The sequence below is a fragment of the Sebastes fasciatus genome, chromosome 5 (assembly GCF_043250625.1).
Source record: "Sebastes fasciatus isolate fSebFas1 chromosome 5, fSebFas1.pri, whole genome shotgun sequence".
Classification (NCBI taxonomy): domain Eukaryota; kingdom Metazoa; phylum Chordata; class Actinopteri; order Perciformes; family Sebastidae; genus Sebastes; species Sebastes fasciatus.
The window spans coordinates 24,478,318-24,493,151 of record NC_133799.1 but is presented as its reverse complement, the minus strand read 5'-3'; the positions used below and the strand labels follow the sequence as shown (position 1 = coordinate 24,493,151).

General features: G+C 40.9%; 1 protein-coding gene across 1 annotated transcript; it reads right to left on the bottom strand.

Annotated features, from left to right (window-relative positions):
* Positions 1–261: 261 nt before the first annotated feature.
* Positions 262–13,087, bottom strand: oma1 (OMA1 zinc metallopeptidase). The gene is made up of 8 exons (XM_074635988.1): positions 12,538–13,087; positions 9,303–9,531; positions 8,901–9,074; positions 8,693–8,800; positions 6,736–6,864; positions 6,457–6,531; positions 5,402–5,551; positions 262–1,323 (listed from the first exon to the last, which is right to left on the bottom strand). Exons 1-8 carry the CDS (start codon positions 12,891–12,893, stop codon positions 1,006–1,008), a joined length of 1,539 nt encoding a protein of 512 aa, XP_074492089.1. The 5' UTR covers positions 12,894–13,087; the 3' UTR covers positions 262–1,005.
* Between the last annotated feature and the right edge of the window lie 1,747 nt (positions 13,088–14,834).

Sequence of the window (14,834 nt, the reverse complement as noted above, 5' to 3'; positions counted from 1 at the left end):
TGGGTTTCCTCTATCAGCCTGTAGACTGCTTTTATTGTGAAAGACCCGGGCCATTTCTTCCGGGAAAATCCAACGGATGCGATGTCATGCACGCTCGCAAATGCCTTTAATTTCAGCTCTCCTTACAGGGCTAACAGTCTGCAACGATAGCTAACGTTTGGTTAAAAATGGTGTCCCCTAACGCCAACAAATGACCAGCCCCAGCACAACTCAGACTCCTCTCAGCAGCGTCTTACGGGCCTGAAGCATTTAGTAAGGCTTGAAGCCGAGTTTTTTATAATAACCATGTAAACGCGAGGTCGATGGGCCAATAAACACGACTACTTCACTACTATTCAGTACATATTTCAGGGTTTTTATCATTATTTTATCCTTTTAATTATTAAACTGTTATCATAATATCTATATTTTATCATTATCTGACCTCGTTCTTACATGTTTTCTCACTTATTGCTATTTGTTTATTGATTCGGTTTTGAAAAGTGGTATACAAATAAAGTTTTTTTCAAAGTTTTTAAAAGCTGCGGGAGAATATTAATTGTTTAGTGCGAGATCGTCATCTAGCGGTCAAAATAGCGGGCTCAGAGACAGCTGTCACCTGTTGCGAATGAATCATATGCATCAGTGTTGATGTAAAAAATAGATCAGGAATACTGACACAGATCACAGGAAAACAGTGCAGAAAGCTTGGCTGCTCTTTTGCTGCTCGACGCTTTGAAATTCACGAACAAGACGAAGTCAGCAGTCGCTTCAGTGTCGTGTCAACGCTGTCGTGACACGAGCGTGGCGCTGACATGAGGCTTGTAGTCTAGACACACTTGACCCCTTTACCACCTGTGCACCCAGGGTCTCTGAAATTAAATAGACGATAAAAACAGACTTTTAGCTGCGGTAAATAGTTCGATGAATATGCTAGCTGACCAATCAATCAATCAATCAATCAATCAATCATTCAAAAAGGTAGTCAGTGAAAAACTAAAAGTTTGTGAGGATTTAAAAGCCGTGTCAGCTGGTGCTCTGCACCTCAGGCTGGAATCCTCCCCCCTCAGCAGGAGCTGCTACAGCTACCTCTGAAGCTACGAGTGGGCCTTTAATTCCTCGATCCACATTTGGGGAAGGAAGAAGGGCAGTTTGGGCCAGCAGAGCTGCAGGCAGTCCTGTGTGGCGTGAGACTGGACTGTGAGGCTTGTGTGCCCCTCCTGGCCCGTGTCTCTCCTGGTGCTTGGTGGTTTCCAGCAACACACGGACGCTCTTGGAGAAGACGGCCCGAGGGTCAGTAGCAGGTAGAGCAGGGCAGGAGCAGCTCTCCCTCAGCTCCAGAGCCTGGACAGAGACAGAGTGAAGAGCAGATGTTGTACTGACTTATCATAACTTCAGACAAGAAGTCCATTAACAAGTACAAAGATGGATCTGATAAGCCCTGTGATAGATGTCTTTGTTTATGTAGTGGTGAGCCATTTGTTGTTTTTGTTTGCAGTGTGGTAGAACAAGAAATCAGTTACTTGTTCTTTTTAATTTGTGATCGGTAGATAAGACATTTCATCAAAACGCTGCTGTGAACTGAAATTAAATGCGACACGAAGAAGGCGAGGAGAATGTGAAGGGCCAAAGACAAACAAACCCGACACAGATAAACTGATGCACAAAGCTAAAGACAGAGAAACAAAAACACCACAGAAAGAATCAACAAGAGTCTACGTCCAGCTCTGTGAGGCTGTACTGAAGCACCGCCGTGCTTTAGGCATCTTAGCTTAACGTGTTAGCATGCTAACATTTGCTAATTGGCACTAAAGAAAAACTACAGCTCAGGATGATGGGATATCATTAGTTTTGCAGGAATTTGGTCATAAATCATAGACTGTATATACGAAGTGGACGTAGTCACCGTGACGTCACCCATAGGTTTGTGGACTGCCGTTTTGAAGCCTCGAGTTTTGCATTTTGGCCGTCGCCATCTTGTTTTTTTGCAACCAGAAGTGACACGAGAGGGTGGAGATAAGTGCAACCGAACGCTAAATAAGACATTTTTAGGCGACCAAAAGGTTATTATTAACTTTGATGAACTGAAAACACACTGTGAAAGGGTTAAAGTTGTAAGACGAAAATGCAGACAACTCCCAGACCGGACAACGCCGTGGTAGCGACCTGTCAATCACAAGGTAGCCACGCCCTAAAGCATCTCCTGCTTTATGGTCTATTTGACTCTAAATGGGACCATAATTTACTAAATGAACATCATGCTGTATTGAAGAAGACTTGAGACTAGAGATTGAGACCATAAACTCATGTTTACAATGTTTACTGAGGTAATAAATCAAGTGAGAAGTAGGCTCATTTTCTCATAGACTTCTATACAATCAGACTTCTTTTTGCAACCAGAGGAGTCGCCCCCTGCTGGCTGTTAGAAAGAATGACAGTTTAAGGCACTTCAGCATTGGCTTCACTTTTCTAACCCTTAGGTAGCCCACTGTCATAAACCAAAGTATTTGACCTGATGATGGCGCTAGAGGAAAAATCAGAGGATCACCAAAGTCAGTAGACTTCATCCTCATCTGTCCAGTAGTTCTTGAGATATTTCAGTTAAAAATATGCAAAGACGCAACCTGTCTTCTTGAAAGAGGACATATCCCGCCCATTTTCAGATTCATACATGTATTTTGTGTTTCTACTAGAACATGTTTAGATGCTTTTATGTCCAAAAAACACATTATTTTTCTCATACTGTCTGTCTGAATATACCTGTATTCACCCTCTGTCTGAAACGCTCCGTTTAAGTGCCTGTCTCTTTAAGCCCAGCCTGCTCTGATTGGCTTGCATGAAAAATATGGTCTCGTTTTCTAGGGTGTCCGAGGGGTGATATAATAATAATATCCTAATGAGCCTGCATGTGACATAGGAAGGGGAGCCAAATCTGACTGGTTTGTTGAATCACGTTTTCTGATCTAGACATCTGAAAAAAAACTGACTGGGTTATTTATTTCACAGTTTGTGTGTTGGTAGACTCTCCAGATACCCAAATATATGAACACAAGCACTGATTAAAGTGAGTTGTTCATGATATGTCCCCTTTAAATCAATCCCATACAGGTTGGATAAGCAGAGCTGATAGGAACTATAACTACAAACACTTCCCAGCCGTTAGAGACATCCTCTCTGTCTGTCTGTCTCACACACCCACACACCAAACTCATTAATCTCTCACTTAGAATCACCTAAAAGACTCATACATACATGCACTTGGCTTCCCACTCAACAGGCTCTCCCTCCTCTCATGCCACCGGTGGACTTAATGCGCTTTGCTTAAGGATGATGAGCGCACTAGTGGAGGCGGAGTGCCCTCAGAAGAGTCGGGTTAAGTAGCTTGATGCTGTCACCTCTCGCAAGGTTAAAAACATCACATTATGCACCACTTTCACCCGACTGAGCTCCGCTGTTAACTGGCTCATATGTGCTGCCACGCCGGATCGAACGGTTTGGTGTGAGGAGGGTGGTGTATATATGAGAGAGTTTTCTCAGCACACACACACACACACATACACAGACTCGATGCAGGCCGATGAATCCCCAAACAACAGTCTGCATCACTTCACTGCCTGTGGCTGCAGCCTGGCCTCGACAACGACTGCTGCTAGAGGTCAATCTACCACACGGGGGTATGATATGATGCACGGGCACAAACATATAACACACTCACACATAGAACATGTACACACACAACAACACAGGCACCTGATGGACAATTAGTGGTTTACCCATCTGTTCATCTTTCCTGCTTGGAGCATCTGACGGTGTACAAACAGTCCAGCTCACGCTCAAGGTTAAATTCTGCCTCATACATTGTACATCTCTCTCTCTCTCTCTCTCTCTCTCTGCCTCAGAGACAAACACACACACGTCAGACGTAATGATTGTGGATGCTGACGCTTTCCATAGAAGTCTTAAAGGGATGGTTCGGCCGTTATATCAATCTATGCTCTCACCAAAGCCACCAGACTCCATCGAAAAAAAAATATAATTTTACTTCGCAGAACACGGGAGTTGCTGGTCTAACGCTGCCTTGATTGGTTAGTTTGTTTGTGCTATTGTGTGACTTTGGTGAATCCGAACTAACTCTTTAAAACACCAAAGTCACTCAATAACATAAACAAACTAAGCGATCGGGGCAGCGGTAGACTGTTACTGTTCTTTTGGCTGGACCACAGAGGGCCAGCCATACAAAGTCTGTCACTGAGTGACTGAGTGATGAAGTGTGAGTGTTGGAGTTTCCTCATTGGCCGCTGCTCTTTCAAAGTTAAAAGGCAGGAACAGTCCTTTATGCAAATGAGCCCGTCCAGCGCGACGCGTGCGACTCACGAAATTTGGACCAAGCTGTGAAACTAGGCGATCCAGCTCTAAAATGAAACGAGATTCAGCAGTGGCATAGACTATTTCCCAGTTGAGTGGAGCAGCGCGTCCCTTAGTGTCTTCGCCGGACCTGGTGGACATGTAGCGCTGGATTTAACATTATAGACATGACCACTGACTATTTGTGTAACAATTCAGCCCCAAATTCGCAGACTGACCGTACACGGTCCAGACATATACTCGGTTTTGATCGAGTCTTGTTCAGTGGAGTCTGGATGCTTTGGCGAGAGCATAGATAGCGGCTTCAGTTACCTGTTAGAAACATAGACTCTAGCTGTCTCACGGCAAGGTAAACCAGCAAAAATATTCTAAATATTGTGTACACTTAAACTGATATTGATTTTTTAGGTGTTTAGGTGTCAACAGCAGTACATTGCTTTACTCCCGTGCCTGTACTCCTGTCTTTTTCTCCAAACTGGGGTCGTGCCGACCGTCATCTACTGTAGGTAATACACTGACTATGGATAAGTAGCTCATACAACCCAACTTCAAAAACACCTGAAATATCCCTTTAAGATACCATTGATTGTCTTGCCACAGTGGTGACACAGTGAGCCTGTGAGATCAAACTGCTACCTCGGGGCTGAACTCAAAGCCTCAAAGAGGTTTAATTAAGAAAGGCCCCTGTGTGGCAAAATGTTTTTCCTGTCTTCCTAAAACCTTGCATCTTTTTCCTCTCCTCCTCTCTTCTTCCTCTCTGCCCTCCTCCTCTTCCACATGTCTGCAGGTGGATATACATCTCTCCCGACGCTTCATTAGTTCCATTAAGACTCCTTCCAACAGCTCCTAAAGCTAAACTGTTTCTCCTAAACAACAGACAGGTGTAGGGCTCACTCCTCACGCAGGGATCAAAGAGTCTTTTACTTTAGACAAACACATGCATCAGAGCAGCAGGGATGTGTTTACTTATGTAATTGAGGTATTAAAGAAGAAACTTAGGAGCTACCCATGCTGTTATTTGAACTGAGCAGGGAGTCATTACTGTGTGTGCCTGTACCTGTGGTATGAGGCGGTCCAGCTGAGTGAATCTGTTCCTGTGCGACGGGTGTGTGGACAGCCACTCGGGGAAGGTAGGCTCTCCTGTCAGCTGGTCTCTGATTTCCATTTGCTTCCAGAAAACGGGTCCTGCTCGCACATCTGCACACGCCTGGGAAAGACACACACACACAAACTCACACACTGTGGCATCCCTCGGTCTTGTGCTGAGATGAAAATCCTTACTGACGAATCTCTGAGTCTAGTTTAGTTTGACAACAGTGCCCCCTAGTGCCCCGCAGACAGATTACAAGGTTTGACAGCAACAGCTACACTAGATGAGTATCATTTTGCTGTGTTAAAATGCAACTATTCCTTAATCATGACCCCCAAAATGCAACAATGTACTTTAGTAGAGTCATATTATGTTAAATGGGTACATCATTTAGTATTGAACTTCCATAAAGTTGGGGAACTGAAAAAACAATGGCCAACTTTTAGTCCCTTGCATGGGTCAAACTCCAGAAATGCTGGATCCTACATTTTGCATAATGCAACGCAATAGCATCTTTCATTAGACACCCCCTTCTTTAAGACCCCACACTTCCAGGTTGTAATGCAGTATTTCTGTTAAAAATGTTACGTCGAAAGCCCAAGCTAAGATAACCCTGATGCCATTAGGCCAAAAATACAGACTGAAAACAAACTGAAAACAGGCCAGAAAACGAGCCAAAATCAGACTAAAAACAGGCAAAAAGAGACATTAAATAGACTGAAAAGAGGCAAAAACAGGCCAAATTCAGACTGAAAACAGGTCAAAAAACATACTAAAACAGGTCAAATTCAGACTGAAACAGGTCAAAAAACAAACTAAAAACAGGCCAAAAACAGACAGAAAACCAACTGAAATTTTGGAAACATTTTTCAAACTTTGGAAATCTCCTCCAGAGCCACAGAATACATCAAACAGCAGTTTTCTCTGGCTGTGTAGTACTTCCCGTGATAAGTAAACAGAATTTTATGTACAAAATCAGTGGATTGTTCCTTTAAGTGATAACAAAATGGAGATGATGATACCTTCGCAGCCAACTGCAACCCGACTTGATCGGCCTCAGCCTCCAGTTTCCTGCTGAAGGGACGGCTGAACATCAACTGAGGGAGAGAAACAATGATGTATGTATGAGGATGTACAAACTCTAAGATGCATATACATTTCCCTTATATAACATATAATAATATATAATTAAATTGTTGCCGGTTTAGTGAACATAGTGTGTAAAGTGTGAAAAACGTGATGTTTCGTCAGGAACCTGTGGTCTGCAGTGTGTACGGGTAACAGTCTGGATAAGGTCTCACCTGGGAAAGCTTGTTCTGTACCCACTGTCCCAGCAGAGCCAGGCTGTCCCGAGGACACACGGCCCAGATGGCTGTCAGCAGAATAAGGGACAGGAGGTCCACGACGTGAGACAGACTGGCCTGTTCTGCCTAGGGGGGGGGGGGAGAGCAGAGTAGACGAGGGATGACAAGGAGGAGGTGACAGGAGACAAGAAAGGAACGAAGAAAGTGAAGGATCGGGGTTAAACAAACAGAAGAGAGCGGGATAGGGAGACATAAATAGATGTGAAAAGTTTTTGGGAGGTGAATAAGGCCGCTGGAACATATTGATTGTTCCCATCTATTATAGCGGAACTTTTACGCTGTAACAGATTTAGAGGTTTTAACAGCCAATCCAATAGAGCACACCTACTGGGTAATGCCAACACCCATCGATGCTCATTCCCTTCATCTAATTAAAATCTCCTTCAAGCATTTCCTCCGAGGACGTTTAAAGTCTTGAAATACCCACAACTTCATTAGACACTTTTTTTTAAGAACAAGAAGAATGGGCTTCAGTAGCCAGAGCAAACACAGCCATCTGTGGAGAATTAATAAAACAGAGCGGTGCCCTAGGTCGACAGGACTCTGGTCGTCACGGCACCAACAGGATTAGTGTTTGGAGGTGATCGTCAGTGAGTCTTTATCGCCGGCTGATGCAACAACACTGCAACTGGTGCCACTTCAGCCATTAGTGTACTGCTGAGATGGAGTGGGGGGGGCTGATGATAAATAGTCAGGAGAGCTCAGTGTATAATGCACACACCTATAGGAGGTCCACATACATATTTATTCTACAACCTTGTGTGGGAGAGTCCTGGAAGTGTTCCAGCTGTAACTTCTACTCTGTGAGCCAGAGGCTTAGAAAAGACTAAACTTTGTTCTTGAACAATATTTGCACTTTAAGTGTTTTCAATGACTCATCCGCATGCACAGCGAGGTCTGCTGCTGTCAGCTAAGCCTCTCAAATGTCACCATACTGCACACAGGTTTTTTTGTGTACACTGCAGCACAGAGCTAAACAGGTTTCCATGTTTTCTGCATCAAACTCAGTAGTGCTGTTTGTTTGTGTGACATTTAACCTCTTCAACTCCTCGAGGGCGCCGGCACCTTTGGCCGACTTAACTGTTTTTCAGTTTTAGAGATAGAGTGAAGGTACTGATATCATATGAAACTAGAAAACCTAAGGATTCCATTGGTACCAGCCATGTCATGCTTGCTTGTCAGAAAGGAGGCTCCGAAGTGAGGCTAAATTTTGGTGAGGAAAAACAATTTTCAAGGCGATTTTCAAAGGGGTCCCTTGACCTCTGACCTCAAGATATGTGAATGAAAATGGGTTCTATGGGTACCCACGAGTCTCCCCGTTACAGGCATACCCACTTTATGATAATCCCATGCAGTTTAGGGCAAAAACAATGCAGTTTTTTGAATGCAGTATAAATGTGTTATTTCCGCCTATTCTAAAAAACAGTGTATTTGAATATTTCTGCATACTGGGGTCCCTAAACTGTTTTGCGATTACATAAATTGTGTATTTGTTGTGACCTCTATGATAATCACAGCCTCATGAAACTTTACAGCCACAAACTAGAGACCTAGAGCATTCAGAGGATGAATGGCTTTCCTAGGTGGATTGACAATAAGGGGGTTTCTGAGCAGTTTCGCCATCTAATCGCCGAAAAATGCGATTCTTGCAGAAATCTCCAAATGGCAAAAGTTTTTGATCCCAAATCAGAGCTTGGCTTTTTCTAAGGTGTTCCTAAAGATCTTGGTGTCTTAATGTGGTATTTTGGGATTTGGGTATTTTAGGGATTATTGATCATTTTAATCAATTGATATGAAGCTTCATATCGCCGTCATTATGGGATATATGCTGATATAATCAAGGGTAGAAACAACACCACAATCACAAACAGTCTGCAGAGGGTTATGTACTTACAGAGTGTCCCAATACAGCATGAGCCATCTCGTGTCCCAGGACGATGGTGAGCTGGTGAACGTCCGCCACAACGTCCAGCATCCCCGTGAAAACAAACACTTTCCCGTTCTACAGAAAGGAAAGTACAGAAGATATTCCAGACTAGGGAGATATTCTTTACAGGTGTACGAACAAAAGTCATCACGTATGACTTTTAACTTGTACTAACCGGTAGGACAAAGGCATTGATTTCAGGATTCTGCACCACGTGGATGCTCCAGGTGACTTCAGACACTTCAGGGATGTCCTTGTTTCTTTGCGCCAGATGCTCCACCACCCGCTCCACCACCTGGTGACGGGGGTCAGTGACTGGAACCAGCATCTCTGCAAACTGCTCCATGTACTGAACCACAAACACACACATTTAAGCATTTTAGGAACAATTTCATTTGCTTAATTCCTCCTCATATTAAATGTTCTTCCCCCTTTATCCAGTTACTAAATGTCATCTTACTTGTCATCACTGTTTTCATCAGGATAATTTGTCATTTTCTATCCATGGTCATCCTTTAACACACACACACACACACACACACACACACTTGGTTTCCCCCCCCCCTCCATCTCTCACCGCATCTGAAGTCACGGCTGCCAGCTCCATGTAGTTCTCTCTGCTGAACACCAGGAGGCGGGTCCGTCCCGTCACTGGGGACTCATCCAGGTGGGTCAGGAGAAGGAGGGCTACGATCACCATAGCAACGCCTGCCCCCGCAGCCAGATGCCAGCGGCGCTGCCGGACCCATTCGCGCATGAGCTGCCATCGGTTGGCTGGGAGAGCCACCCACCACTTCCTAATACTCCTGTGAACAGACAGAGGAAGGCCACGAGGTCCGTTGATATACATGTATTGTTTATGTCACTCACACAGGCTCATGCAGTACATTTAATATCATACACTGCCCTACAGTGGTGAAGAATGGAAAGTAAGGAATAATTTAAAGAGGACCTATTTTACTTTTTTTTAAGTGCATACTATTTTGGATTTCTACTAGAACATTGTTCAAAAAACACATTATTTCTCTCATAGCAGCTGTGCTGCAGCACCTGTTTTCACCCTCTGTCTGAAATGCTCTGTTTGAGCTCCTGCTTCCTGCTCTGCTTTAACTAGCTTTGTTTGCGGGCGGGTCAAACTAGTCCTTATGCAAATGTGTTACTGGTGACATCATCACATTACAGAATAAAAAGGCAGGACTTCCATCAGGGTGTTTCAGGAAGTTCAGGAGCAGTGTCCCTTTGTCGTGGACTTTGGGCTTTATAACTTTGCAGACCTTTTACATGCACAAAAAACTATATTACACACTAAAAGAGAGGGGAAAGGCATAATAGGTCCCCTTTAAAGCTCCTTTTGTGTTTGGATAATTTGCATGTTTGGCATTAAGTAGAAAATGCAAAAAGAAACATCAGCAGCAAAAGTCCCAATTAGAAATGTAGGAATCCAGACAGACCCACTGAGATCCCAAAGTAGGTCTGGCCAAGAATGCAGCATCAAAACATGCATAAAATATGTTCACAACAACATAGTATGCACAAAACGCTGAAGTCATTTTGTGTGTTTTCCCAGCGGAACCAGTCAAATATTAAAGGAAACAAGTAGGCCAAGGCTTTTTGAAATAGTGACTAAAACAAAGCAAGATGGGGGAGCTGGAAAATGTTTCCAAATTCAGTTCTCTGACCCAAAACAGAACCAAATAAATGAACGATGCCTCACTGATAGTGTCTATTATGGAGCCTTGAGTGTGCCAAATAATACTATTATAGTCAGTCCACTTCAATGTTTAATTTTTGCAAGTTAAATTGATTTAAAATTAGCGTAACAAGACATAACAGATGAGACAAGACAGAACAAGACACAAAGGGTGACTTGACAAGCTTGACACAACGGGTCAAAACATGCATCGAGTACAACGGCAACAGCAAAGAAAGGTTAGGAATGAGTCTGAACTTTAACCTTTGAGACCAAACTATTCTATGTATGTTATGTTATGTTATGTTATGTTATGTTATATTATGTTATGTTGATGTGGTGTGTGTGTATTAGAGAAAGAGTGGGCAGTCTGTTGTGTAGGGTTACAAGTGTGTGTGTTTGTTTTTTTTAAACAGAGCTTATTTTTGAATTTTGTTAATACAACTCTGACAATCCACTGCACAAACATGTTTGGACTGATAGATATCCCACCCATGAAAATGCCCAGAGGGCACTCAACTAAAAAGAAAACAAGTGTACAAAAATAAATAAATACACACAAATATACAAATAAAATAAAATAGTCATAGTTAAAAAAATAATAAAATAAAATAAAAAATAAAATAATAATAATAAATAAATAAAGAAGTTGTGTGTAAGTTTGAGGGAGAAGGGGAGAGTGGTTGAATAAAAAAAAAATTAAATAAAATTACAAAAGAAGGGTGAATATAAATAAATCAAAATGATAAAAGTCTGTTCATGTACACATATTATGGTAGTGAATGATTTTTTTTAACGAGTTAATTAAAAACAGATAATTAACAAAAAACATAGCAACAATTTCTAAAGTAATTAATTTGTTATTTAAATGACACAATTAATACAATTGTTGATAAAACAACTAAGATATTTAATTATATTTGTGTTTATTATACCTGAGCAGTAAGTATAATTAAATTTTAATCAACACAAGTATAATTAAATAATATTGTGCCTTAAAGCAATGAACAGAGCAGCAGTGTGTCTCCTACCTACACTGGCTCCCTGTTTCTCAGAAAAATTGATTTCAAAATACTCCTGCTGGTTTACAAAGCACTAAATGGTTTAGGGCCAAAATACATTTCTGATCTTCTGCTATGTTCTGAACCATCCAGACCTCTCAGGTCATCTGGATCAGGTCTGCTTAGTGTCCCCAGAGTCACAACTAAACATGCAGAAGTTCAGTTTTTATGCACCAAATATCTGAAACCTGCAGGACCAACTCCAACTCTGAGTTCTTTTCAATCAAAGCTTAAAACGTTCCTGTTTGCTGCTGCCTTTTATTAAACCAAATAATGATCTTATACTGCACTAGAGCTTTTACTCTTGTGTGTTATATTCTATTTTAGCTTCTATCCTATAGCTTTTATTTTTAGCTTGTTTTTATTTTCTAATCTTTAATGTTTTAATGTTTTAATAACTGTTTTAATGATGTCTTAATGTTCTTGAATGTTTGCGTAAAGCACTTTGAATTGCCCTGTTGCTGAAATGTGCTTTGAAATTTGTTTTGCATAACAGCAGCTCCATTTGCAACATCACAGGAAGGACAAAGACAAGAAACAAGGATACATATATGTAAACATTGCAATCACAGAAGACGATATTCAGGGCCCTTCAACGTACATTTGATCTGGGATTAGGCTCCATGTTTAGTTTTAGGATTGACTGATGTACAAAAGAGTGCTTCAGTCTAACCTTATTAAATCATGGAACCCTGTATCTCCGATTTGATGGTAACAATTCATATTCACTGTTCAAAACGTGGTTGGGGTCAGAGACGATGGTGTCTCAAGGGGTTGACCCACAATCTTTGAGCAGATTTTCATTTGGTGGAGCAGTTTTGACTTTAAAGTAGTGGACAAACTCTTGTACCATGTAGTATAACAATACTGTAGATCAACTCATAATCACAGAAGTAAAAAACAAAAGAAGAATTAGTTTACTCGCCACAAAAAAACCTGAGGGGGTGGAGAAAGTAAATTCTTTGTTTTGTCTTTTTACAGACAAATTCAATGTGGTCTTTCCAAGATAACAGATGATCAATCAATACCTCATATAAAGCTGCCTTGCCTTGTTGCCTTACCTGCCCAGTACTATAGCCATGAGCTTCTGCAGAGGTTTGAGCAGCAGCCAGAGGAGAGGAGCAGCAGGAAGAGCTCTCACAGGAGCTGAGGTGTGGAAGAGCTGTCCACCATGGTGTCCACACTGAGACAGGAGGACAGAGAGTGGACAGGGTTTAATCTGGAGACATGTTGTCCTCCTCCCATTGCTGCAGAATAAAAGAGCTGGTTTGTCTCTGAAGGAGTTTGTTGTTCTGAGACAGCTGATCTTCTTCTTCACAGGATGACCAGCTGGTCTGTGGAAGTTTCTTGCCAGATGTGCAGAAAGAAAACAGAAGCGACTGTTTCTTAAGAGATTAAAACAAACTGTCAATGTCATATTGTTAGTTTACAGTCTAGCTAAAGTAACCTTGTTATAACTCTGTCTAACAGCTGTAGAGTTTAATGTTTACATCTGTTACTAAAGCAGATATTAACAGACATTAACACGCAGAGGTTAACATCATTTAGTTTCCTTGAGAGGCTGAACGTCACTAGTGTTACTACTATCACTACTATCTCTACTATCTCTGAACACACTGAACGACACTTGGCTTGTTGTGAGGTCAGTCTGACGCGCTTCCAAAATGATTCCCCCTAGAAACCACTCCGCAAAGAAAGGTTCCGGGCGCACAGAAGAAAAGTTCCTCTGTATTTAGAGCAGAGTGGTTCTCAACCTTTTCCCCTTTCTATCTATTTCATTTCATTTCAAAATTTATTTCGAACAAATAATAAAATAATATATATTATTATATATATATTATTATATAAAAATATTATTATTATATACAAAATATTATTATATAAAAATAATAATAATAATAATAATAAAGAAAAAGAGAATGATCATACCAACAAGTGGACAGTCAGAAACAAGTATTATTTACATTCAATGAAAAGCATAAGAAAAATAAATTGTCAAACACTTGATGCCTTGATTTACATATTCATAATAGTTCCTCTGATTCAAGATACAAGATTCAAGATGTTTATTTTCACGCCGGTTATACAGGTACAATCATGTGAAATGCTTTTTACTGGGAAGCTCCATTAAAAATAATAAGTTAGATTACAATAATAAAAGGAAATATTTTGTAGAAGGCATATTAAGAACATATACATATCAGGAGGTATGAATGTACATATATAAGAAATACTTTGTACAAGGCATATTTAGAACATATACAGTATAAACAGTATAAGATATATGATTGAGGTATTGCACTTGTTTATTGCACTGTTTGTGTGAGAAGGTGTTGTATGAATGATCTATTTAAAGTGTGATGTCCTTAGAGCAGTGATTCCCCACCTTTTCCCTTTTCTATCTATGATTATTATTTCTATGAGTTAACTGATGAACCCTGACTAAGAGACATATTTTATGGATATTTCATATTATAGTCAATGCATAACGATAACAGTACAGAGCAACTGATAAACTGTACAATTAACCCAAACAGTGAACACAACATCTGCAGGATACTTGTGTAAAACCAGCAATTTGAGCAGATTATTTCCTGTGAGTATTGCAGCACAGAGATAAAGTTTCCTGTTATTTTTAGGAACTTTTTTTTTTGGTTTTTAATTATCATTCATATTTAATAGGCTTCTTTTTTTTTTTACAAATTCAGTGTTTTCTTTTCCTTGACGCTTAGCCATTGTTTTATCAGCTCTTTGGTTGTTTTAACTTTTATTATTATTTTTTTAAGATGATTTCTTAGAGCTTTTGTTTTAACTTTTCTAATGCAGGACGAGGCTGTTTAGCAGAGAGGGAAGGCTCCGTGAATATAGCTCGTGTACCCTCATCCTGTTCTCTTAAATAATAATCCAAACTTTAAAAATAGAAATTTAATTTTGTTTTCTTCAAAAAAATGAATGAAATGCTGAGATATAGGCCAACTGTATATTAAAAAAAATTGTCTTACACCCCTTAAAATCAACTGTACTGTATTTCTTGAGAAGGGCAGGGAAGATTGTGGCCGACCCCTCCCATCCTGGACACCATCTATTTCAGACTCTGCCATCTGGCAGGAGGTTAAGGTCCATCAGGACCAAAACCTCACGCCACAAAAACAGTTTTTTCCCCATGGCAGTGGGGCTCTCCAACAGCCCATCCGCTACGTGAGTGTCTGTATTTTGGCTACACAGTTTATCGTTATACAGGAGCTCAGGTTGAACTTCCAAAATTTGAAAGAAAAACCACACACCCTTTCCAAAATGTATGCCATGTGCATCAACACTGCCAAAATTATCGAAAAAGCCAAAAATGCCCCTAGTGAGA

What these genes read in the sequence shown, in the direction of transcription:
- oma1 (XM_074635988.1), bottom strand. Translation starts at nt 12,893, where the DNA reads ATGACATTGACAGTTTGTTTTAATCTCTTAAGAAACAGTCGCTTCTGT. An exon ending in GGTTGCAGTTGGCTGCGAAG is followed by an intron (nt 5,552 to 6,456) that starts GTATCATCATCT and finishes TGTCTTTCCCAG; the next exon opens with GCGTGTGCAGATGTGCGAGC. An exon ending in TGGACCGCCTCATACCACAG is followed by an intron (nt 1,324 to 5,401) that starts GTACAGGCACAC and finishes GTCTCTGTCCAG; the next exon opens with GCTCTGGAGCTGAGGGAGAG.